The following is a 26,005-nucleotide window of genomic DNA, read 5'->3' as shown; positions in this document are numbered from 1 at the left end:
CTGATGAACATGACACCTTCAAGCATCTGGAAATTGTACCCAAGGATGAGCCAGACTTGTGGAGTGCCATGATTCTCTCTAATTTCCTGGATGATTTGTTATGATTTTTCCTATGATTTCAAAGAAGGAAGCTGAGTGTTTGAGGTGTGACCTTAAATTTATCCCCAGATGTGACATAAATTAACTCGCATTGTCAGTAAACCTATCAGGAACTTCCAAAGCCATGAGCTCTTCATCTGGGCTTCTCCATGTTCTTTGAAGATGGTACTTTTTTGTGTATGTAAACGTTTGACCTTGAAGAAAATAATATAAAAATCTCAAATTCTCTTATTATTATGGCAACAAAATTAAATAAATGTGGTTTTCTTGACTGACCTGAAACAGAAGAGGTTTAGTCTGTCTTGATTTCAGACAGTGAAAGAAAAATATGAAACTTTTTTTTTTTCCCCCACAAGTGTATGTAAACTTCTGACTTCAACTGTATATGGACACGTAAACCTTTTAGTCACAGAAAAGTGTAGAACAATGGTTTGACGCTTACATTCTAAGGGCATACATGAAAGATGAGAAGTTGTGGCATTTTACAAAATGGGTATAATTATCTTGATGAAATATGCTGACTTTATGGCCCATTATCTTTCTTGGATGTTCTGTTGTTTTATTGGTCGCTGAGGTTAAGCATTTTTGGGAGTCTGTGTTAGATTTCAAAGTGCTGACCCAAATTTTCTTCCAATAGCAACAGTATCTGTTTTCTGCAATGTTCCATTTTGGTCTTTTTTTTTTTTTTTTTTTAAATCTTGCCAGCTCTGGTACCCTCCTGTGGTGGCACCATGAAGAAAATAGGGAAAATCAGTCACATTTTGTATGTTTAGTTAATTCTGTCTAGACCATACTTGTAGCTTTGCCCCCCACCACCCAATTCCACCAGTGTACATGTTTACAATGAGGTGTTGCTCTCCATGGTTCTCTCCTCCCGTCCTTTGGGGCTTATGGTGGCAAACAGATATTTACAAAATAATCCCAGGTCTACTTAATTAGGGGACCTTTCCCCGTGTGGCTCTTACTCTGCCCTGGGAGGAGCTGAGGAGCCTTGCCAATTAGTGCCCTTTTTTGCATACCATTTGTTATATAAATGACGTTGGGTAACTCGAAAAACTTAGTATATTCCACTTAAATCGTTTTTTCTATATGAAATTAATTCTATTCAGGCAATTTACCTGTTACTCTGAGCAAGACATCTGTTGCTGCATAATGCATGAAATGAGTCACTTTGCACAATTCAGTCACTTATGTTGAAGGATAGTCATGTCAGAAGCAGTATAGTTGTGATGACGTTGCAATTTGGCATTTCCTTTTTCCCCGTACACCTGCAGGTCATCAAAGCTCTCATGAGAGTTGTAATGATATTCCGTGACTGCAAAGCTCCATGGCATCCCACTTTATGACACTCTTGTCTGGGCTCCTATCTTTCCTCATCTTCGCTCACCCCTCCTCCCTCTCTTCACTTTATTGCCCGGAGTGGGTAAATGCGGCTATTCCCTGGACACACTCGCTCCAGACTCAGAACTTTCAGTATGTGAAAAGAACATTTTAGAGGAACATGAAATAAATGAAAGTGAAAAAGGCTGAAGATGTGCAAATTTTAGGAAACGGTTAGTGTGGGTATGGACCCAGGTGTGTAGTAATGCACTACATTTCACTCATTACATTGAGCTGTATTCAGCTAGACTTATTTCTAGTTCCAGCGTCTGTTATTGCTTCCCTGAGCTATTTGTTTTTGGTTATTAGAGAGACTTTTGCCTTAGGCGCTGTCACGTGACTCTGGTTCACTAATGTAGTATAACCATGATCAACTTTTTACCCCATTTCACCATTCATACAGAGTGAAGCAAGACCCCCCAGAGTAACAACATTTTCAGAAAGACTCATTTACTTTACATAAAGCACAGGAGACACAATGAAGACACAATGTTTTTTTTGTTGTTTTTTTTTTTTTTGGCACAAGTAAGACTTGCTTTATGTTCTTTTTTGTCACCACTGGTTTTTGCCTTGAAACTCTGCCATGGGTGCCAATTGTCATTTGTCTCGATCGTGTTGTCATGAACACTGGCCTTACCTGAAGGGTGGCCTGCACTTCTTGAAGTTGTCATGAGTTCTTTAGTGCCCTCATGTTTGAGTCATTGTTGTCAATTCTCTTCAGGTAATCTACAATCCACATCACCACATGCACAAAGATTATTATTGATTGTTTTTTTTAAACAATACAAGTAGAAACGAGGGTAGCTGGTAAAGCGTTGGCCTCACAGTTCTGAGGACCCGGGTTCAATCCCGACCCCGCCTGTGTGGAGTTTGCATGTTCTCCCTGTGCCTGCGTGGGTTTTCTCCGGGCACTTCCGTTTCCTCCCACATCCCAAAAACATGCAACATTAATTGGTCACTCTAAATTGCCACTAGGTGTGATTGTGAGTGTGTCTGTTTGTCTCTATGTGCCCTGCGATTGGTTGGCGACCAGTTTACAGTGTACCCCACCTACTGCCCGTTGACAGCTGGGATAGGCTCCAGCACTCCCCGTGACCCTCGTGAGGATAAGCAGCAAAGAAAATGGATGGACGGAACTACAAACCTAGCAAAATAGAAATACAGCTAATTCCTAATATTTTGAGCATTTGGATAGCAGAAAATTGGTGGTGCGCATTGTACATTGGTAGAAAGGTTTTCCTGTTTTTGTTTTTTTTTAGTTCCACTTTAGGGGGGTGCGTATTATACTTTAAGACACATAAACGAGAAATTATGGTAAGAAATCGTTATTTTTACCATCGCAAGTCGTGTATTTTATAGTTCCTATGGCCGTGTCTCTTCATCTTGGCGCGGCTCTGCTTTAGCGTCTTTTTCTCCATTAGTCTTTTTGCGAGTGAAGTAAATAGTTATGGGTCATTGTTATCGCTTTTTTTTTTCCTTCTGGGTGAAAATATTCTTATGAACAGACACGCAACCTTCGATTATGTTTGAGAACCGGAATGAGCAGAACATCAAAGGGGCCCATTGTTGTACAGCTCGCTGAAGTTCATTAGCCATTGTTGGCAAGCGATCAAACGTTAATCCATCTTTTTTGTCTTTCTCAACACTTGTGTCCTCTTCTCTTATCCTCACTTGCTGTCTTTGTCATCTCTGCCGGGTCTTCAACACTCATCGACATTTGGAGATTGTCTGGGAGAAAACTTTTAACCACACAGCACTTAAGAGCTGCTAGCATTGAACAATTATGTAAATTAGTCAAATTGATTGCATTCTATTAATTACAGGACACATGGCTTGAAGGAGAATGACAATGGTCTACAGTTCTTTCGCAAATCAGGATGGAGGACACAAAGCGCATTCATACGCTGTAAAAAACAAAAGAAAATACAAATCTTGATACACTGTAGCGAAAAAAAAAATCTGTGTAACAGCAAGGCCGCGTAAAATGAACCACTTTATAGCGAGGGAACAATGCATACGTGATGTTGCCGAGGTCATTTTGATGTGCAACATAAACATAGTTTCTACTATCATTTAGGGTTCATAATACCACCAACAAACAAGGACCAGAAGAGGACAACCCTAAAATGTATTTGTTCTCTCAATCTTGTCTTACTAAATTGTGACACAAGTATTGTAAGTAATGTTGTTTTCCTTCTCCATTCCCACCAAGGCAGCCATCGCCATGGAAATGCTAGAGTGCCTTTAGTGAAGGCAATGTGTAACCACCATTATGCCTTTGTGTTGACAGGTCACGCTCACTGGGTGGTCTTGGTAGGATATGGGGTAACAGTTGCTCACAAAACCGTCTCCAGGAACCCAGAGTACGTCACAGACTGTCCACGGTCATTCAACCGCTGCGTCAAAATTCTGGTGAGGTGGTGGACCTCACTGTTGATGAAGATGGTGAGAAAAAACATCAGGCCGGCTCAATGTTGATGCTGATGATGATGATCCGTCCCAGCGCTACTTAGAAGCTCAATATACTTCAAAACACATGACTACACTGAGTGTTTTGAGAAAGCTAATCCAGCTCTTTACATATTCCCATGGCACCATACACCATTATCATTGTGTGAAAAAGGTGACTGAGGCAACATTTCAAAGGCTGAAAGGCCCTATATAACCGGTCCATTTGGCTTAAAACTGTAAAGACAATTACCTGATAAAATGGATTCTTTATATCACTGACATACATTTTCTAGCATTTGCAGTTTTTACCATCTAATGAACTGGAATCTTGGATTCTACAGGTTTTATTGATATTAATTACTTGGACATTGGTTTTTATCCATATCTAAATCTCGTTTTATTAAAGTCCAAGTTGAGTGGACTGAAAAGTTATATAGAGCCGAGTATGCGAGCAAAATTAATATGTGCTGTGGATGGAGTGCACACATCATAATACTGAGATTGTCTTCTCCTTGGCTTATGCTGACCAGACCAAGATCCATTTATTCTTCACACACACACACAGATTTATATTCTTGACTATGAACATAAGTATTTTTTTAAAATCAGATTTGTTGTAACATGATTGTCTTTTATCCAGTAAATGGTGATTGTAAAAATGGGCTAACGTGAAAATTGGTTACCATGTACACCAACTTCTTTGCACGTAAATTTGAATGGATAATCATTTTTTTTCCTAAATTTCAGATGCGTTTTACTAGTCGTCGACGTTTTAGCAACAAAATGGTGTTTTTCAATCGCATTTCTAGAGATATAGGTGATCTGAAATAGTGGTTACCCAAGTTGCGACTGAGTAACCCGATTTTCAATATTTTTTGCGACAAGAACCATCGCTTGACTGATAATTTTTTGCTTTGTGAACAAAAACGCCACACAGGGGCTAAGGAGTGTCAACGAGTGTTACAAGGGATATTTTAGCACAAATGATGCAGCAACACAGGTAGACAGACGATATAGCAATACAGGCATATAATCTTTATCCTCCCTAGTTATTTTCAATTGGGGAGTGACAGTTGGGCAGATTAGCCACTGGTGCTCAGTACATATATGCGGGGGGTCTATCAGCACTTCAAACATATTTAATGCATTTAGAAAGAAAGCCCAAAAAAGACATACAGCGTATTTAAAATGTTTTGAATTACGAGTGCAGTCATGGAGTAAATTAATCTCTTGGGTAAAGCTGCCTCTGTTTATATTAGAACTAGCTTGACTCTTGTCTTTTTTTCTTTAGACCTCTCAGTTGTGCCAACAACCTCCGGCAGCGGTCACCCTCAAACGGTCAGGTCATCCTCGTCCTCATCTTCCCAGAATGCCTCTACCTCAGAGCTCAATGATGCCGCAGGCCCCTCCACGAGCTGCCGAGGCTCGATACCAGACAGTATGCACACACCGAGGCCGAGCGGCTCGACCCGAACAGCCGCAGAGGGTAAGACAGCATGTTGCAACCAGATGCTGTTAGACCGGAATAATGGGGAAGCTTTCCCTTATTTATTTATTTATCTATTTATTTATTTTAAACTTGGCCTTAAGTCCGAGAATACCTCTCTCCTTCCGTTGCATACGCCACAGATGTGTTGTCAAAAGCTCTTTTGTTTGGTGTCGCATTGCATTCGGACAACCGGCCTACAGCTTGCTTATTCCTCTGCCTTCTTCTTACCAGCTGACAGCAGACCAAGTTTGTCAGGTTCCACAGGAGAAAACGCAGGCACAGCCATGCCTAGGCTGCCGTCGTGCTGTCAGCAGCACTCGCCGTGCGGGAGGCCTTCCCCGGGTCATCTGTCCCTCAGCCACTCCCATTCGAGCTGCATGCAGGCCTCGTCCTCTCAGGCCAACGGCTCTCAGCACGCTCACGGCAACACACACCATTTTGTCCTTCATGTCCACCACCCCACACCACAGCCCCCGGGTACCCTGCCTTTTCAAGAGCCGAGCTGTGCTGTGGAAAGACCCAGTGCGTTGCCCGCACCCTGTGCCGGCGTAAGCGGTGGCGCTAGCAGTAGTGGCGCCAACAACACTGCCCATTATCACGATCAGGTAATCCTGCCTTCACTGCTAACAGAAGTTAGTTAATTGTGAGTGTATTAATAGTCTGTGTCGCTATCGGATGCCATTTGAGTATGAATTCATTATCCTTGATATTCATCTTGAGGTCCTCGTACGCTCTTTATCCTCACTAGTAAGAACGACCAGGTCATGGAAGTGACTGCTGTAGAGAAAGCAAAAGAGACATCGTAAATATGAGGCCAGCTTGTTAGAACGCGGCTTTATGTGCGTGCAATCGACATATCTGCCACACCTGAATCAAGTAACGACGTGGATGATAGGCTGACATCTTTTTTTTTTTTTTTTTTTTTTGGTCATGCCATCGACCAAAACTGCCCGAGATCGACACATAGAGCACCCCTGCTTTAACAGCTTTCCGGAAAGATTCTTTGATATTCAGCTAAAAAATCATGTAGTAGTACGCTCTTTGTCCTCACTAGAGGGATAACTTCGCTTACTAGTATGACATCTCCATTTGGCTAGTGAGGTCCAACTGTGCACTAATCGACAGTTGTGCACTACTAGGAATACTATCTGTCCATCCATTTTCTTTGCCGCTTATCTTCACGAGGCAAACAGCCACACTCACAATCACACCTAGGGGCAATTTAGAGTGTCCAATTAATGTTGCATGTTTTTGGAATGTGGGAGGAAACCAGAGTGCTCGGAGGAAACCCACGGAGGCACAGGGAGAACATGCAAACTCCACACAGGCGGGTCCGGGATTGAACCTAGGACCTCAGAACTGTGTGGCCAACGCTTTACCAGCTGAGATCACCGTGCTGCCCACTCGGAGTACTAGTGACCAAAAATTCTACTTGTTAACATTAGTACATCATGAAAGTCACAGGAAAATCCTTTTCAGAAGGTCAAATATTGAATATGAAATTGTTAAGCCTTTAGAGGCTATCCAGGTATGTAGTAAAAGTACAGCAGTTCCGTTGTGGAGTTACCCAGAATTGAAGGGCTTCTTGGTACATAGAAACTTCTAGAGGCTGGTAGTGAAATATGCAATGTATTAAAGATTCTCTCTCTTCTTCTTCTCTCTTCTCATAGCAAACCTTGCCAGTAGACTTGAGCAACAGTAGTGTTCGAAGCGGCGGTGCTAGTTTCCATGGCAGCACATCAGCCTTTGACCCCTGCTGCCCGGGCTCCACCTCGCGGCCTCCTGCGTACGTTTCCCAGGCCACCCCCGGCCCCAGCCAGCCAACTGCGGTGGACTCTTTCGGTTCTGGCATGGGGGCTCAGCCTCAAACGCCACTTCAGCAGCCATGCAGGCATTACATACACCCCTCATGTGAGTACAGTATAATCTTCATCAGGTGTTCCATTATTGGACGGTCAGCTTCAGTTGGAAATGTAATGGCTGCAAACGTTTTCTCATATGTAGTCTTTTATTTACATTTCCTTCTACATTTCTCCTATATTTCCAGATGGCTCTCTGGCACGCTCATTGCATCATCAGCCCTCTACTGCCTGCCCTCATTCCCACGGGAACCCCCAACTTACACCTCAACCCCCTCCTCAAGGCGATTATGTCCTTCCCCATAATGTTCACTCCTTTCACCCCGCCCTTCCATCCCACCCGTCAGGCCACAGCGTACCTAGCGCCCCCCCTCTACCTGGCCACCACCTCTCCAGCTCGAACGCACCGCTAGCCCAGCACCTGCCCACAGACCACCAGACTCTGCCGCACCATATGCCACCACTGGGATCAGTTCAGCGGCTCCATCAACACGAAATGTTGCAGAGGATGGAGGTCCAGAGGCGCAGAATGATGCAGCACCCCACGTTAGTGCCGCGGTCTTCCGTTGCGTTAAAAACAGTGTTTTTTATATACGGTGTCTTTTAAAATGTACAGTAAGCCTGCTGCAAAAACACGCAATTAAGTTTGTAATTGAGTAAAGATGCCATAAGATACCACCGGAGCACCTACAATGGACATAACCATAAGGCACCATGATTATGCATATAGCATATAGACAGTCATGGATCTATATTACACAAATGTGTTCATGAGTTAAATTATTCAACACAAACAATCAATCGCATTGGCTCGGATATTAGCGCTCGCACTTTACCTTAATGGTGTAATGTCATTCAACTCACCTTTTGGGGATTTGCACACAATATGAAGTATGAGAAAATTGAGCCAAATTATTACAGTAAAGTAGGCTACAGGGTCATTTATGAGCTGCGTCGGAAAAGAAGCAGAAGCATTTTTGACAGTGCATTAAAGGACGCCAACGAAACAGGACATCTCAAACACAAACGGAAAAAAATATCGAATTGGTGCAACTGCTGATTTCAACAAACTTCCTGATGCATCTTACTACATGTGTAATTTTGATTTGAGGTGTTATGAAGCACAGGAACATCGGCCGAGCTAAAATGTAATTGTACTGATTACGTATTAATGCACGATGGTAAAGGCTTTGAATCTTAATGAGCTTATCAATCTTGCGTGACTTTTTCATTGCAGACGAGCGCACGAGCGGCCGCCTCCTCACCCGCACAGAATGCACCCAAACTACGGCCACGGGCACCACATCCACGTGCCTCAAACTATGTCTTCCCACCCTCGCCAGCCAGAGCAGAGAACCGCATGGTTTGTGTCGGAGCCCGTTCGGTCTCTGCAGTTTTTACGCTCGGGGCTACTGTGATGACCATTACTCAAAGGCGGCGAATGTGTTTTGTCCACAGGGAGCTCGGCATCGAGGCCGGAGTGACCGTGGCGTCGTACCCTTCAGGGCATCTGCACTCCCACTTGCACCACTACCACCCCACCTCCAGACTGCACCACTTCCCCATCCCCTTCATGGTAACATCTCTGCGCATAAGCATACATTAGCATAAATACCACTCACTTTTAATTGAATTGTCTTAGATCAATGATGAGGGTTTTTTTTTTTTCTAACACGGCTTATTTCAAGAATGGTGCGATGAAGTTCATGAATTATGCAAAGGCAATTAATAAAGGCTCATCAGGCATTTCAAGTGCGCGCCCGAGAAGCCTCGAGGAAAAGTCTCAGCAAAAATACAGCCGACTGTTTCCTGATGTCTTTTTTTTTTTTTTTTCTTAGACGCCCTCAAGCATCTGCTGACTTTCTATAGTACAAGTTTATCACAGCGAGCATGCTCAGATTTAATGGACAAGAAAGTGAATTCAGGTGGAACATATCGGTTTTACCTTACTTTTGTATACAGCGTTCCCCCATTATTCACCCGCGGATAAAGGATGCAGTATTAATATACCCATGTACGATATGTACCATATTTTCGCAACCGTAAAATACACGCAGAAGAAACTTGCATTGCTTCCACACTCTGCCTGTGTAGGCAGGTCATAACTGATGATGTTGTACACACTCACAGTGTCACATTGGATCGCACATAATTTTCGTTTTCCTTTAACACATTGAGTGTGTATAACATCGTCACTAATGATCTGCCTGGACAGGCAGTGTGTGGGGCAATCTGTCTTCTGCTTTCAGATGTGAAATGCAATTGTTCCTCACTGCCTCGTGAGCGCCATCATATGGTAGCCTACATACACGTGGTAGCATGTATGGTGATGTAACCAGTGTGTTCAAGTGTATTTTATTGGACAAGTCACACAACATTTGCAAATGTAGGAACTTAGTGTCTTAGTGTGTAGATAATGGACCTTTCCGATTGGTGAGCTTAAGCTCTGCCCCATTAACTACAGTTGCCACGTCCCACAACCTTCCAAAATGGCGACTGAACAGAACATGTTTAAAGTCGATTATCGCGTATTACACATGATATTGGGGTATGTTTTTTTGCCAAATGCGTCAGACTTGTCCAAGAGAGTTCTCCAGAGAGGTCTCAACTATTTCACGCATATATACATGTAGGGTATACATATCCATGTACACGGAATTAAGATTTTGGACGGAGCAGGACGCAATGTCAGAGTTACAGCGAAACGTTGGCGATCGATGCAAAAAAGTTTGACGCCTCACGAACTTCATATTGAAATATGATAGATAGAGGAGAGATAAAGCAGGCTGAGTACTTTTTACTTGGAAAAGATCACGAGTAATATCATTGTAGTCTTTATAAGTGAGTTAGGTTCGATTTTCTACATTTCAACAATGGCGATTAACCCAGTCAGTACCGTAGTCACCAAATGAAAAGGTTTGACTTGGCTCATAATGGTACCCAGTGCTCTGTCTTAAAAGTCTGATGTGATACAAATAGGCAAATAGACATTTCTCTTGCGTGACATGGCGCATTTAGGATCACTAACCCGACTCTTCGGCATAAAACATTACCCACGTCGTTCAGCAGGTCAGTGATACACTAACAAAGTGAAAGTTGTTCTCCTGCAACGTGTTAAGCACTGATAATAGTTAAATCAAACTCAGAGAAGATACTTCTCCCTCACTTACCTTCAAACATACAGCCATGTGTTTGTTGATGTTGTTCACATTTAGTTGTACGTGCGCTCTTCCGCGAGCCTTAATCCACCGTAGACACTTCAACTGTGTTTTAGGCTTCGGAAAATGAATCAATCGGGCCCCTTGTAAACTAGCAGGATATCTTTCATCAGAACTGCACGTTCCCCAAGCACATCTGAGGACTATTTTGTTCGTAACATTAACTTTTCCAAGCGCACGCTACTGACAACCAGCATTGCTTGTGGGACAATACGGCGAGAGGGGCGTGTCAAGCCAGGGGTTAAGATAATGTGGCTATCTGATTGCTATTGTTGTACGAGTGATTGACACGTCGGAAAGGTCCATGTGCACCACTTTGTCAGGAGCCATGTCTAATCTGGCGCCTGGTCTATTTAGAAGAGAATTTAACACCTCTATGATTGTGAAAATGCGGTACATTTAAAAAAAAAAAAAAAAACTGAGAATAAAATCCGTGAATATGTGGGGTGGGAAAGGTGGACTGCAAATGGGGAAGGGCACCCCATAATTACACACTTGTAAGGGCGCATTAATCACAGTGGCATACCAACACCTGGGCATTCTTGGTTTACGATGATGGCGGCAGACGCTGTTTTGATGTTAAGTCGTGGCAGCCGTGTAATAATAATTCATCACACAGCAGAAGAAAGCACACTCAGTTATCGCCATACTAGTTTTTCGCACTAATATGATTTAGTATAGGTTAGTGATTGACAATGGCGCATTCCGAAATGTAAATAAATTCAGGTTATGTCCACAAGAATGGATCTCAGCCGTAAACCGAGGACCGCCTGCATTTAGATGCTCTTTTTACTTAACTGTTTAAACAGGGGAACAAAAATACACTTTTTTTTTTAAATAGCTAAAAGTAGCATGCATGGTTTTTGTCTTCCTCCCCGACAGCACACTGGCATATCCGAAGTCACCTACCCGCACATTCGCTACATCTCATCTCGAATGACTGGCTTTGGAAGAACCTACGAGGTGAGTGCATGCACTCTTTGCATTGTGGATGAGTAACAATTCAACGCTGGACTTTTGTTAGCAAGGCCGGCAGGCAACCCGGGAGGCAGATAGAGTCTCTCCGGCGTGTCCTGGGCCGTCCCCGGGGTCTCCTCCCGGCGGGACGTGCCTGTGTGACACCTAACCCTTAAAAAAAAAAAAAATACCATTATGTCTTTAATACAAATAGTTCTGTGCGGTTCAAAATATTCCAAACAGTTTTCCCCAAAAACGAGGTCAAGTGTACTACGATCAATTTGCTATGCCTTTAAAAATATGCATTTGTATGAGGAATTGATGAAAGCCAGGTGTTAGTCTGACGACTGACGCGCAGAGATCCCAAATGTTAGGTAACGTCAGAATTTCGAAACAGAAATCACTGAACATTGACTTGTTACGACCGTAATACTGTGAAGGGGGAGGATCCGTCGGATATTTCTGCCACGTCCACAGCAATTTTGGCTATAGGAAATATAAATATGTGTAATTTAAATGGCATGAATAGAGCGGACGTTAACTTTGTTACATTTCTTCTTCTTACATATACTTGTACTCTGATAAGAAGTACATTTCACAAAATATGAAACTATTGGACTTACTAATTTAGCATATAAGCGGTTTTAACTGTGTTAATGTAAAAATATACCATTATAGAATAACAAAAGTTTTTTATGCAGGTACGATCAAAAAGTCAGAAATTTGGCTTTGTGACAGCACATGATGGACATAACAAATATTTGTGGGATGTGAAGACGCATTTCAAAACAAAGTGCTTTGTTTAATTAATAGCGAAGGGAAGGGAACAGAATAAAAGCGAAATCTTCACCCCGGCCTGAATTCTTCCAAAGTTTCCCTAAAAACGTGCACTGCATATGTGGACAAAACGTTTTCAAGATTCTCTTCTTTCTACCTGAGGCGCGTAGTGTTTATCAGTCTTTATCTGATTAATCAATGGAGTAATCAGTAGAGTTAGTCTACCGTAATTCCCGGCCCGCAGAGCCCACCCGGTTACAAGCCTCACCGAGTACATTTGGAAAGGAAATACCATTTGGTACACACATACGCCGCAGCTGTGTAAAACCTGCAAGTGCTATTTACAAAGAAAGATGGTAGGCAGTTTAACGCTAGCGCCGCAATGCTAACAAGGCCGGTTAAAAAAACATACTGGTAAAAATCACCAAGACACGGCAGCAATACGCTAGTGCAGCACTAACAGGAGGGCCGAACCGGTAAAAGTCACTTCCTCGGCACATACATCCCACCGGTCCGTCTCGTACTTTTTCCACTCGAGTGCCCCCTTTGCAGCCACATTAAAACCCACATTGAAACGCGAGCTATTTACAATGAAAGAGTTGAGCGCAGGGGTCACCCACGTGGTGCCCACAAGGACCACTTAAGGCGCCCGCTAGGCATGTTCTAAAAATAGCACAGCTTACAAATTATGATTCTTAGTTTTATTTGTGCTTTATTTAACTTTTGAATCTGACTTTCTTACTATGAAAATTTTAAAAACAATGTCATATAATATAGTAAGTATTTATATATTTGTAAAGTATAAGGAGTTTTGTCATTTTGGAAGCTTGCCCCTAACAGGTCATGTCGCCCTTCATATGATCGCTGCTCACGAAGTAGACCTCAGCCTAAAAAGGTCGGTGACCCCTGGTTTAGCGCTAGTGCTAGCGCTGCGCTAACGCTATCAGGGCCGGTTCAAATAAAACTTGGCGGTAAAAATCACTGACACACGCCAGTAACACGGGAGCAACACGTCTACCGCAGCACTAACATGGCCGGTAGAAGTCACTTCCTCGGCACATATATTCCAGTCACTCTTACCTTTTCCGCTCGAGTGCCCCCCCTGCGGCCGTTAGAAAAAATGCACAAATTAGCCGCATCACCGAAAAAACCGCAAGGTTGAAAGTCGTGTATTGTAGGCCGGAAATGATAAAAAATGATTAAAAAAAAAAAAAAAGGGATTCTGGGGTCCCCTGCTTTACGTACGCCGGCAGTCGTCCGTGTCAACGTCTTGTTTTTATTCTGTTCCCCCGAAGGACCTGCTGCATTTAGAGGAGCGACTGGGGACTGTGAACCGAGGAGCCTCTCAGGGAACCATAGAGAGGTGCACTTACCCACACAAATACAAAAAGGTGAGTCTTTTTGGCCGTATTCTACGCGTCACGTGCTGTGTGGTGCTGCTTGGCTGTAACCGTGCGCTCTGGGACAGAGTGGTCTTTTGTTACTCACGTAGCCGAGTGCTGTAGTGTCTTTTAGCTGTGAATGCAGATCTTGTCGGGGAAGGCTTTCCCTAGCTGTAACTAAACGAGCCGTCTAACACCCTGCCACCCAATACAGAAGGTGTTGGAGAGAGACATTGACCAACAGTTAACCCCCGAAGCTTGGGCCTCTATTGGAAAAAATATGCACGCAACCCCTGAATCGGTGAGAAATAATGAACCAATCAATTTGGAAAACAAGTGTTAGCTGTCTTCTTGGGGGAGGGGCTTTGGGTTTTTTTTGTTGGTTTTTTTTTATTGTTTTTTATTTTTTCTTCCAGGACAAAATGACCATTCTCTCTGTCCCCAAATGGAATTCAGTGTTTTGTTATGTTTTTTTTTTTTTTTTAAATAGATAACTCTTTCATTAAAATGTTTGCATACAGTTAAATATTTGTAACAATGTCTTTAGGTGAGCATTTCCATGTTTGTTTGTTTTTTTTTTTTTTCCTTTTGTTTTTCACATCACTTCTGATGTCCACGGATGTTTTTTGTCCCTCCCCCCCACCCCCCCTTTAGAGAAAGCTGCACGGCAAGCAGGATGACGACGAAGGGGCGGACGAAGACACGGAGGAGAAGTGCACCATCTGTCTGTCCATACTGGAGGAGGGGGAGGACGTCAGGTGCGAATCCCGGATTCTTTTACTTTGTTGCAGGGATGAGAATTTTCCACGGATTTGCGGAAGTTTTTGTGAAACGGGAAAATCTGTAAATCGCCAGCATCTATCGGCAACACTCTGCGTGAAATTAGTCACAGCTGTGAAAGCAGAAAACGACATTGCTCCCTGTTTACAGGATTATCTGTTTGCATTATATTTGGTGTTTAGAATAACAACAACATTGTGATTTACAGGAGCATTTTGGCAGTATTTTGTCGGTATTTTCACTTTGATGTTAACGTTTCATAAAGAGACGCGGCATAGGTATAACTTAAGAGACATACGTAGGCGTATGTTATCGTGCGGTCTGCACGTTTGCCAGTACGGCGAAAGTCTTGGAGCCAAAAGATGAAGATCGTGCCAGGGAAATTGATGAAAACCACGGGGTGAAAAAACTGTTTCAGATGGGCATGGCTAGAAAAAAGTGCAACCGTGCAGATAGGAACGAAAACGGAATGAACACGTCTAACCGAACACGTACAAAAAGTGGACGTTCCCGGCAAAGTGCTGTGCACTGTGTGTTCCGTTATGAACAATTATGGAAGGCGAGGAGCAAAAAATATTCGGGAGCGTATCCAGACCAGGAAACTCAGAGCTAAATTGGACGTAAGTTTGTCAAATATTATGTAATTGACAACTTTTAATTCGATTCGGCCTATCTGTAGCAGATGATTTTCATTTTATCGCTCACTTTTATATTTCACGATCGCTCTCTCGCATATGAAAAAGTATGTATATAAACAAATTACTTGCGTAGTTATTTCTGAAGTCTGAAGTTGTAAGTGCAGTAGGCTACTTGATGTAAATTTCACTGTCTACATTTTTATGTCTGAAGTTTGGCAAAATTATTCTGGTTGTTTAGACTCTTATTTTAAGTTTTCAAAATGTTATGATTGCCCTGTATGTACACTGTTAGACGTAACCAGAGGTCACCATTTAACATTGTGTTTTATTAAAAAAAAAAAAAAAAATTGTGTCCTAAGGAAATCCCTTCCCATGCACGCCATTTTCAATGTTTCTCCAAATTGGTCATTCTCATCCTTGCTGTTGGCTTTCAAAACCTCCACGGAAAAACCGGAGTGCTTTAAACGGAAAGTAAACGTACATCTACCGACACGCAGGCTTCGCGCACAATACATATTAGCGGATTATTTCGGATTGAACCACAAAAACATGTTGCGATTGTCGAGTAGTGTTGGCCAACCTAACCCTGATTTTTGGATTTGATGCAGACCCACTAATCCCTATTCTAACCTCTTGAAACGCATCGTTTGATGAAATTTGGTGATATTAGAAATGGCTTTTTTCCAATTTTGTCCCGTTTTTTTTTTGCCCGTCAGGCGCCTGCCGTGCATGCACCTCTTTCACCAGCTGTGCGTGGACCAGTGGCTGCTCACCAACAAGAAGTGCCCCATCTGCAGAGTGGACATTGAGGCGCAGTTGTCTGCCGAGAGTTGATGCTGTTCCATTTTTTTTTATTTTCGCCCTCTACAACGCATCCAGCACGACACTTTTTTTTTTTTCTTTTTGAAATCTATTCATTCATTCAGTCGTTCGTTCATTCCCCTCCTGAGTACTGCAGTCAACCAAAGAAGGCAACGAATTTATCTGCGCAGCTCTACTACTACTAGGAACATCTCGACAGTGCCGGCTATCACTTCTTCTCCATTAATTAAGAGTATATGTATTTATGAAGCTTTTATGTAGCTTTTGATCGTTTCCTTAAGTGTCTTTTTTGTTTTTTTTTTTGGTTTTGTTTTTGCATGTTTCCTTGCAAAATGCATTTGTTTGCACATGTAACACGGGCTTCAAAGCGAGGAGGGGCCGCTCTAGTAAAGCGGCGACGCCTCTCGCTTTACTAGACTAGAATGTCGACCTTCACAACAAAACACGGCAGAGTTCGTTTTTACCAGTCATTGTATTGATTAGTTTGTTTTAGAAGATGTGGAATGTTAGTGATGAAAAGGTTTTTTTTTTTTTTTTTTTGATTTGATTAAGAAGAAAAGCATTCCTAGACATTCCTAACTAGGGAAAAAAAACTATGTTAACAGGTCAGCTGCTGTATTAGTTCATTTACACACAGTTGTGCGCACAGTATTTTCTCGGCACACGTGCTTACGCCCCCACAAAAGGCAACGTTTCACACGCAAGAATGTCACACAGCTTGTCGGTACGTGTGCAGGTGGTCATGTCCCGAATAACTAGATAGATACTACGTTTAGACTCAACCCCCCCACCCCACCGCCTCCCGTTACGTCACTCGGTGTCTGTGTAGTTGAGCATCAACTGGGGGGGGGGGGGGATGACACAAAAAGTGTTAACTGGCATAGACTTGCACAACAGGAAAGAGAAAAGGCAGGATGAGTTTGCCATTGCGACGGCGTGCCGAGGCCATGTAATTCCGCTCTTTTGACGACGAAATATGGTAAATAAAGAAAAAAAAAAAAGCATATTTTGAAAGGAGTGAAGAAATGCAGTACTTCATGAAAAGCAGGTATACACGCGCTCATCGAACATTCTTCAAAGGCACCAGGAGCATATTCTGTGGGATTTATATTAGTTAAAAAAAAAAAGTTAATAAACTTGGATAACTCTTAAGTGGTTTGTGTCGTCTTTGAGTGAAAAAATTATTAATGTATGAAATTTAAGTCATTCTTTTTTTAACCACTGGCATGGTTAAGCTGAAGTTTGAATGTATACAAACAACCGCCATGATCCAAGTCTCAAGTTCCTCCATCTCAAATGTGATCGTTAACGTCCCAAGATGCCCTTAAATCAGTTGAACATTTTGAAGATGGAATCAACTAAATGCAAAGAGACATCAATCCATTCATTTTCTTTGCCGCTTATCCTCACGAGGGTCATGGGGTGCTGGAGCCTATCCCAGCTGTCAACAGGCAGGAGGCGGAGTACACTCTGAACTGGTTGCCAGCCAATCGCAGACCACATAAGAGACAGACACAGTCACACTCACACCTTGGGGCAATTTAGAGTGTCCAATTAATGTTGCATGTTTTTTGGGATGTGGGAGGAAACCGGAGTGCCCGGAGGAAACCCGCGCAGGCACGGGGAGAACATGCAAATTCCACACAGGCGGGTCTGGGATCGACCCCGGGTCCTCAGAAGTGTGAGGCCACCGCTTTTCGTTTGGCACGGTGGCTCAGTAAATTTAACATCTCTTAATTTGACAATTTTAATGTGGGAATTTGGGGAATCTTCAGTCCTAAATGAGCTTCATGTTTTTTTTTTCAAGCGTGCAAAGTAGCTTAGGAAACTTGCGGGTGTTGTAGAAATTCCCAAGATGTCCTCAGTGAGCGAGTTACATATTTCAAAGTTGGGGTCGTTTGAGAAATATGGACGACGGTAATGATGGAAAATCTAGCCAACATTTATCATGGGGGAATATTAGTTCCCAAGATGTCTGCAATGAACAAAGCACTCAAGTTTTGGAAGTCAAAGCAAACAATGTTTAACAATACATGCTTTATTTTTATTTTATTTTTTTTAAATGTCTCAATTTTCTGTCTTGTATTGCACAAGGACGCTTTTGCAACATCCAAGATCCAAAGTGATGATGACAAGTCCCAGCAGTTGCGGTCATTTGCTCAAACATAACCGAGAGAGAAAGAGAGAGAGAGAGAGAGAGAAATGTCAAAGAAAAATGGAAAACTGTACACCAAAAAAAAAAAAAAAAAAAAAATCCCCAAATCAATTGTGTGAAAACTAAAACTATATAAAGCAGTCACCGTCGTGCGTGAGAGGATCCTCAAAGCAACCCTGTGAGGATTCGGGATGGGGACTCTTCATGCCCCCCCCTCCCCCCCCCAAAAAAAAAAAAAAAAATAACATCTCCTATGAAGACACATCAGAGCATTTATTCCACATCCTTGACATAAAACCTCAGGTCTATGTACTAGTATCCTCTTCATCTTTACTAGTAAGAAATCTGCACAAGTTGAATGATAGGGGTGCACTAGTAGAATGACCCCCCCCCCCCCCCCCGCCCCCCACCCCACATCTCGCGGCTAGGATGTGGATTCAAACAAACACACAAGCGCCATCCAAAAACTAACTGCTAGTATTTGACTCATGGAACTAGTATCACATGTATGACATTTCCGTATGCGATCCAGTGAGGAAAATCTGTGCACTACTTGACATCTGTGTACTAGTATAGTACTATGGTGTAGTAGCCATAAGTGATTTATATAAAACTATAAAAAAAAAAAATTATCTAGCGCTTCAGTAGGACTGATAGTAGCGCACGGATGTCAACTTGAGCACACTTTTGCCTCATTATTAACATGTCGTTGTCCAACTAGTATCTAATGTCACTTAGTTGTAGAGTTCAACTAATAGACAATATTCATCATTCCATGACTGCACCAAATTGTCTTCATAGTGAGCACAAACAGTGTACTAGTCCTACAATTCCAAAACAAATATCATACAGTAATGGACAAAAAAAAAAAAAAATATTAAGAGTCATTTGAATAGTCCTACCAAGACATTCTATTAGTGTCATCCATCCATCCATCCATCTTCCTAGCCGCTTATCCTCACAAGGGTCGCAGGGAGCGCTGGTCTATTAGTGTCATCAATTGTCATATTAGAGAGTGGAAAGAGCGTACTAGTACACAAATCTGAAGCTGGATACAGTATTACGCGGGATATGGGAAAGAATGCTGCGATTTTCCATCCTCATATAGAGAAAGGGGGACAAAAATATTCATAATAATAATGAAAAAAAAAAAGGGCAGTTTTAGTGTAAACAAAAATCACGTGGGCCTTCATTTAATTGTGTGTTCAAGGTAGTAGTACCTGTACCGATAAAGTGCTAACACACCACAGGCAGTGCGCTCAGGTTACAGTACACACGCGAGATGCCAACTATCTTTGGTGGAAGAGGGAAAAAAAAAAAAATAAATTTCAAAAAAATTGTATAAAATCACAAGTTTAACATCCATTCCCTGGGATAACAATAAATATGACGTCATCTTTTAGCAATCATCTAACGACGACCAGAAAAGATTGAAACCAACGAGAAATCACAGCCTGTTCCCGGATTATGTAACGTTGTAACGTCGGAAAGGAGGAGGAAAAAAAAAAAAAAAAAATCAATCAGGACAGGAAGCATGTATAAATACAATAAATAAATTTGTTTTGTATTTCGTCGGGCGCTTCCGAGGAGGACGAAAGCGGTCGCGGTCGCGGTGCGTTCGGGAGCGGACCGACAAAACCAAGAGTTTACATTCACGGACTCCGCAAAGGCAGTAGTGGAGGATTCACCCGGAAATCCCACAGCGCTTCTTCACGCTCCAGCCGCAGGAACGTTGGACCGAAACCTTCCGTCCTTCCTTCTAGATCTTGGTCACGTAGTTGTTGGGGAAAAGTCCCTGCTTCCCTCGCAGACGTCCCGACCACCACCCGGAAGCGTCTGAAACGCAAACAATTACGACGACTCCGTTAGAGGACTTCAAAGTACTGTTTTTGAGCTCAATTCATATTTATTGGGGCTTCTGAGCCACTCCCGACGTACGACCAAAAATCCTTTCCGTTGTTCTCATTTCAGGAAATGGTGAATTTAGGAAAGGTTTCTTGGCTGTTAAAGCCAGATATTAATTAAAAATATTTCACATTTTGTCTCACTGCCAAATCAGACAAAAACCTCTCTTGTTCCAGGTCATCGAAATTAGTTAATTTTGTCAGATGATTATACTTGCGTATGATTGTTTGAATGGAGGACGGTCGCGCCTTCAAGCATCTGGAAATTGCACCCAAGGATGAGATCACTTGTGGACCTCTGTGATTTTATGGCTGATTTTTTTTCATTTTCCCATGATTCCAAACAAGGAAGAATAATATGACATGATGCCTCTCATTATTGTGGAATTTAACAAAATTAAATTATTTTGGTTATCCTGACTGTCCTGAAAAGAAACAAGTGTATGTACACTTCTAACTTGAACTGCATATAAAAAAATGGAATATTTCACTCTGAATGTGTGGAATACATCTTGACAATATTTATAAATTGACACTCTTCTGATTTATTGAGATGAACCTGTGCCTTATTTGTAATAATACCTAATAAATACAATGTTAAGTGTCCAAAGTGACTAAATTCTTTGCTGCAATTTTTATTAATCATTCTGATTTGTACTTTATCTTTCATGTCATTTTGTTTTATTTTAAATCTTAAACAGTTATTCCTTAACAATTGAATGCACATTTTACAAATATTTTTAACATTGTTTGAAATGCATACTAAATTAACCAATCAAATAAATAAATTAAATCCTGTCTATGTAAAATATTTTATTTAAAAAGTACAATAAATAATTCCCACTGTTAATTATATCACTGTATTTATAATTGATTTTATGTTTAATTTTTGTCCATTTCAAAAACATTTTCATAAAATACATTAAACAACTTAATGCATGTGTAAAATGTTTAGAATATATTAGAAAAAGTTACTGAATGATAGCATTAATAAATATAATGTTAAATATGTATATAAAAGTTTATAACATACAGAACCCTTTTATTTGCATTATTTGTAATTATCTGAATTATTCATACAACTATTTTACAAATACTTATTACGGGTGTAATATGAGTTCTTAAAATAACTTGTATATAACTTTGTAATGACTTTGTAATCCAAATACAATCAATCAATGAATGGCGTATTTAAAAAAAAAAAAAAAAAAAAACAAATTGCAATCGCCATGGTAACAGGACCGCCCGCCTCCCGGAAGCGAGCGATCGGAAGGCAAAGGTCCGTTTTTATCCTTTGTGCAATTTGGCCACGCGTACCCTCTTTGATGATGTCGATGATGTCGTTGGCGTTGAAGCTGAGCTCGTCCGTGTCTTGGGCGTCGTAGGCGTACAAGGCTTTGCACTGGGGCACCTGAGGTTTGGGCTTGGGCGCGGGCTTGGGTCGTCCGCCCCCCGGCGGGGGCCTCGCGGTGGACGCTCGGTAAGCTCTGACGGGACAAAACGACGACGATTAGCGGCGATCGCAGCGTATTCGCTCGTGCACGGTTATGATTTGCACTTGTGATCGTTCTAGCGACTCGTCTTAAAATGACAGACACCCATTCGTGTGCAGATAACGCTAATGCCATGAATCCATTCCAAGAACTGATTTTTTTTTGATCGGCAAAAGCCATAAAAATGTACATTCCGGTGGTCACAACACTTCAGTCGGCTGCCGTTCATCATTTATGAAGAATATATGCCTGTGCATATTGTTGGATTTTCTGTCGCCGTGTGGTGCTCCACCACTGCTGTTCAAATATCCATTACTGAGCAATAACGTTACAACAACACCGATGCTATTTCTTAGCCCGTCTATGACGTTTTACATTGTTACCAAATTAAGCTAAGTGGACTCGATGATGCTATTCATTTGTTTCGAATACACAGTGCAAATCTTTTTGTTTCACGTTTATTTTGACAGTAGACTTCAACCACGGGAGTGCCATTAAATATCGTGACGCTTCTTTTTCAAAGAATTGTTCAATATTTGTCAAACTGCTCGAGTTCACTGGCCACACACTGTGATCGTGTCTCAAAATTTTGCTCAATTGGGCACGTAGCGGGGAACCACTGAATGCAAAACACACACGCCCACATACACATTTGTTCCTTCCCACTACTCGTGCCCAATTTTTGCCCTACTCGTACGAACTTAACACGGATATCAAGGTTATAAAACACTCAAACAGTTTTGATTAATTGATTGAATGCCTCTCAAATGCCATAAATAATGTTATTGTATCCAGTTCAACCTTCACAACATTTGAAGTGTAACCTGCGAAAACACACACACAAAGGAACAAAACAGCAACCAGGGGCGAGCCCGAAAGCAAAGCGTTGCTAATCGAAAGCGTTTTCCACTGCCGGGCCTGAACCACCACCCGAAACGCAGCAAAAACTCACATTCTTCCATCTGAAGCTGCTCCACTGACTCCATTGCTATAAAAAGAGTACATTTTCCAAATTATGTCAAATTAGAGAGAGACGCGTTTGTGAAGTGTGGGTGCGTGGCCCACGTCGCCGTGGACGTCGTGGTGTGTTTGCTACGCGGATGGGCCACTCCAGAACCGAAGGACAACGCGGGTTCCGGGTTTTTGGCGACAGAAATTGAAAAGAACAACAAACAAAAGTCGAGCGGATTTTGGGAACAAAGCTGCTGAAACGACGTGCGTGGGTAGTGGTATGCACGGTGAGCAGACGGCGAAGATTGGCGGGGTCTCCTTTGGCAAATGTAAACCACAAGAGTCAGATTAGAGTAATGTTCAAGCTAAATTATTATCCAAATAAAACTTTACTTTATTTAACCATAAATTAATTGAATTACCGTAATTCCCAGCCTACAGAGCACACCTGGTTATAAACGTTACCGAGTACATTTTTAAAGGAAATACCATTTGGTAAAACCCGCAAAGTGCCCACATTGAAACACGAGATATTTACAAAAAGACGGTACACAGAAAGAGTTTAACGCTAGCGCGGCGCTAACACAGGCATGGTGCTAAAGCTAGCGCGGCGCTGACAGGGCCGGTTAAAAAAAAAAAACAAAAAACAAAAAAACAACTTACCGGTAAAAATCACCGAGACGCCAGTAACACAGCAGCAACACGCCAGCACAGTGCTAACGCTAGCGCAGCACTAACATGGCCGGTAAAAGCCACTTCCTCGGCACATATATTCCAGTCACTCTGACCTTTTCCGCTTGCGGCCGTTAGAAAAAATGCACAAATCAGACAGAGGGCACACAGAGTTTAACGGCAGTGCCGCCACGTTAACGCTAGCGCGGGCCGGTTTGGAAGGAAAAAAAAAAAAAACAAAAAAAACAAACATACCATAAAAATCACTGAGACGCAGCAGTAACACGCTAGCGCAGCGCTAACAGGACCAGATCGGTAAAAATCACTTCCTCGGCACATATATTCCACCGGTCTCACTCTCACTTTTTCCGGTCGAGTGCCCATTTGCGGCCGTTAGAAAAAAATGCACAAATTAGCCGCATCACCGCATAAAGCGCAGGAAAAAAAGTTGCCGCTGATAGGGCGGAAATTACGGCATGTTTTTGCTGCCTGAATATCAGTAACATGGTGGAGGGAAACATACTGTACAGGAGTTCAATTGAATTGAATGAATTGGAAATTTATGAGCTATTTTCCCAGGAAAGAAAAAAAAAAAAGTAAAAGAAATGGTCTGTTTTTCAAAATAAAAGTCAGAGCCTAATGTGTCGTCTAGTTCTAATTCTGGAATGACCCATATGTGTTATATGCGTTAAAACCACATTTCTCAATATATCGATACAAACGTTTGATGGTCAGCAAGTACGCGAAGCAGCCACAAAGCGGACTTGAGCGCTACGGTCTCGTCGTGCCATACGAGCGTGCGATCCCTCACCCTGCGGCTCCTTGATCGGGAACCTTGAGGAAGTCCAGATTGGGTCCGGGTTGCGGTCGTACGCCGCCCCTCTCCCTGGGCTGGCTGAGGTTGCTGGGGAGGTGAGGGCGCACGGCGTCGCCCTGGTGCTGATTTAGAGAGTTCCTCATATTGGCCATGTGATTGGTGTTCTTCAGGCCGCCGTTCTGGTGAGCGACTGCGAGGAGGAGAGGGGGAAATTATTCAGGCTCGTGTGCTAGCGGCTCAAGTGAAAGTGTTTTGATAATTTGTAATTGAAGTTGTTTATGTAACACGGTTTCAGGATTGTGTACATGCTAGAGGCATGGCGCTGTTGGTGCTTTAAGGTTCGGTCCGTTTTAAGCGCTTTGCCGCCATCTTTTGGTATTTATACGGAATTACAACTTTGGAGGCCGTCCAACTATTTGTGGAGTCTTTGTGTCGCTTCCCTCACAAGAACAAAAAAAAAAAAAAAGGGGCAACTTTTTCAGTCCTTCCACATTCAGGGGGGAACACGGTAGTTATGTTACATTGTCGTTAGGATTATGAGGGCATCCTGGGAAAATTTCTCCCCACCTGGAGGTCCCGGAGCGACCCGCGCTGGCGTGTTGTGGTGAGATCTGGCGCGGCTCTGGACCTTGCTGGTCCTGGAGGGACCTGTGAAAGAAATGGTGGCGCTAGTGGCTTTTGTGCACATCATTAGAGTTCATTTTTTGGGGGGGAACGCCGAGTGCGGTTCTACTCACGTGTGTTCCGAGGAAGTCCTGGCCCGATGCTGACCTGCAGATTTTTGCTGGAGGGCTTGAGCACGGCGATGTCTCCCTGACCCTGGACGAAGGTGACCTGTCGGCTGCCGGCTCCGCCACTCAGGATGCCCCAGTTCTCCTTCTTCAGCTTCAACGACAGTCTAACAGCCAAAGAAATAACCGTTCATTCTCCCGCCTTAACGTCAATTACCGTAATGTCCGGCCTATAAACCGCATCTTTTTTCACACGTTTTCAACCCTGCGGTTTATGCGGTGATGCGGCTAATTTGTGCATTTTTTTCTAACAGCCACAAGGGGGGACTCGAGCGGAAAAGGTTAAGAGAGACCGGTGGAATATATATGTGCCGAAGGAGTGACTTTTACAGGTCTGGCCCTGTTAGCGCAGCGCTAGCATTAGATGAACATTTTTGTTTCACTATACAATGTTAAAATGTCTTTCGTTGTACCCTGTGCTTGTTTCGGTAGCTGTGCCACGTTGTGATGAAATAGCAGTTCCTTGAAGTTTCATAACAACTTCCGTTAGCATGTCTCTTTGAGACCGGGGGCTACTTTGTGAGCACCCATCCTATGAAGGGCTACTCGACCTGTTTGCGGCAAAGCTTGAGTGGTCCGTCCTAGCGGGCATCCATACGCCCGCGTGCACCGCGTTGGCGACCCCTGCCCCTGGTGTTCTGCATTCCAGCAGACGCCAGCATTATCAGAATTAGCGAATTTGGCTGGAGACCATCCCTGTTCTTCGAAATCCACGCTTATTTACATTTCTTTTTAACCTGATCTGCGATTTCCTTGAAATTTTTCACATTTTTTCCCAGGACAATTAGGGAAAGCCGATTACCGTAATTTCCGACTTACAAGCCGTGCCTTTTTTCACATGCTTTTTAAACTTGGGCTTTGTGTGGTAGCGTTAGCGCGGCGCTAGCGTTAGCATGACGCTAGCGTTAGCGCGACACTAGCGTTAGCATTAGCGCACCTGGTGATAAGCCTCTGTACACAGAACGAGTTAACAGTAGCACGGCGCTAGCGCTACTGTTAAACTCTTTCTGTGTACCGAGGCTTATCACCAGGTGCGCTCTGTAGGCCAAGAATTACGGTATTTCCACATGCATGACACGATTCTCGTGTTTTGATAAAACACGTGTGTGTGTGTGTGTGTGTCCTTACGTGTTACTAAACTTGAGTGGTAGAGTCCTCTGGGTTTTTTCCTCGAACCTGCGAGCCAGTAAGCTGATGAACTCGGTCTTGAAGACGCACTCCAGCAGGCTGTCGTACTCCTGCTCGTGGAGGATCATGAAGTCATCCTGCAGAGTGCTGTGGGGTGAAGGGAGGGGGGGAGACCAGTGCACTAGTACCCAAATCTTAAAATGGCTGTGAGGATGTGGAACCAACGCTGAAAGGATAAATTG

At 42.8% G+C, this 26,005-nt stretch overlaps 2 protein-coding genes across 4 annotated transcripts in view; one reads left to right on the top strand and one right to left on the bottom strand.

Annotated features, from left to right (window-relative positions):
• Window positions 1–17,005, top strand: part of rnf111 (ring finger protein 111) — a 35,223-nt gene extending 18,218 nt beyond the window's left edge. Inside the window, exons 4-15 of one of the 2 annotated variants that reach the window (XM_061814402.1) lie at window positions 3,770–3,924; window positions 5,222–5,416; window positions 5,651–6,024; window positions 7,090–7,330; window positions 7,467–7,824; window positions 8,516–8,641; window positions 8,737–8,854; window positions 11,379–11,459; window positions 13,526–13,621; window positions 13,827–13,913; window positions 14,267–14,370; window positions 15,747–17,005. In XM_061814402.1, the coding sequence (XP_061670386.1) occupies window positions 3,770–3,924; window positions 5,222–5,416; window positions 5,651–6,024; window positions 7,090–7,330; window positions 7,467–7,824; window positions 8,516–8,641; window positions 8,737–8,854; window positions 11,379–11,459; window positions 13,526–13,621; window positions 13,827–13,913; window positions 14,267–14,370; window positions 15,747–15,864 (2,053 nt within the window). In that variant the 3' untranslated portion in view covers window positions 15,865–17,005. The remainder of the gene's footprint in view (window positions 1–3,769; window positions 3,925–5,221; window positions 5,417–5,650; window positions 6,025–7,089; window positions 7,331–7,466; window positions 7,825–8,515; window positions 8,642–8,736; window positions 8,855–11,378; window positions 11,460–13,525; window positions 13,622–13,826; window positions 13,914–14,266; window positions 14,371–15,746) is intronic. The other variant, XM_061814403.1, reaches the window with a different exon arrangement.
• Window positions 17,006–17,769: 764 nt separating this feature from the next.
• myo1ea (myosin IEa) overlaps window positions 17,770–26,005 on the bottom strand; it is a 68,158-nt gene continuing 59,922 nt past the window's right edge. The window contains exons 23-29 of one of the 2 annotated variants that reach the window (XM_061814047.1): window positions 25,764–25,910; window positions 24,582–24,742; window positions 24,412–24,492; window positions 23,839–24,034; window positions 22,357–22,392; window positions 21,229–21,398; window positions 17,770–19,843 (exon numbers count right to left, since the gene is read on the bottom strand). In XM_061814047.1, the coding sequence (XP_061670031.1) occupies window positions 19,767–19,843; window positions 21,229–21,398; window positions 22,357–22,392; window positions 23,839–24,034; window positions 24,412–24,492; window positions 24,582–24,742; window positions 25,764–25,910 (868 nt within the window). In that variant the 3' untranslated portion in view covers window positions 17,770–19,766. The remainder of the gene's footprint in view (window positions 19,844–21,228; window positions 21,399–22,356; window positions 22,393–23,838; window positions 24,035–24,411; window positions 24,493–24,581; window positions 24,743–25,763; window positions 25,911–26,005) is intronic. The other variant, XM_061814046.1, reaches the window with a different exon arrangement.

The sequence above is a fragment of the Syngnathoides biaculeatus genome, chromosome 3 (assembly GCF_019802595.1).
Source record: "Syngnathoides biaculeatus isolate LvHL_M chromosome 3, ASM1980259v1, whole genome shotgun sequence".
Taxonomy (NCBI): domain Eukaryota; kingdom Metazoa; phylum Chordata; class Actinopteri; order Syngnathiformes; family Syngnathidae; genus Syngnathoides; species Syngnathoides biaculeatus.
Note: the sequence above shows the minus strand (reverse complement) of the source record. Positions and strands in the feature narration are given on the sequence as shown.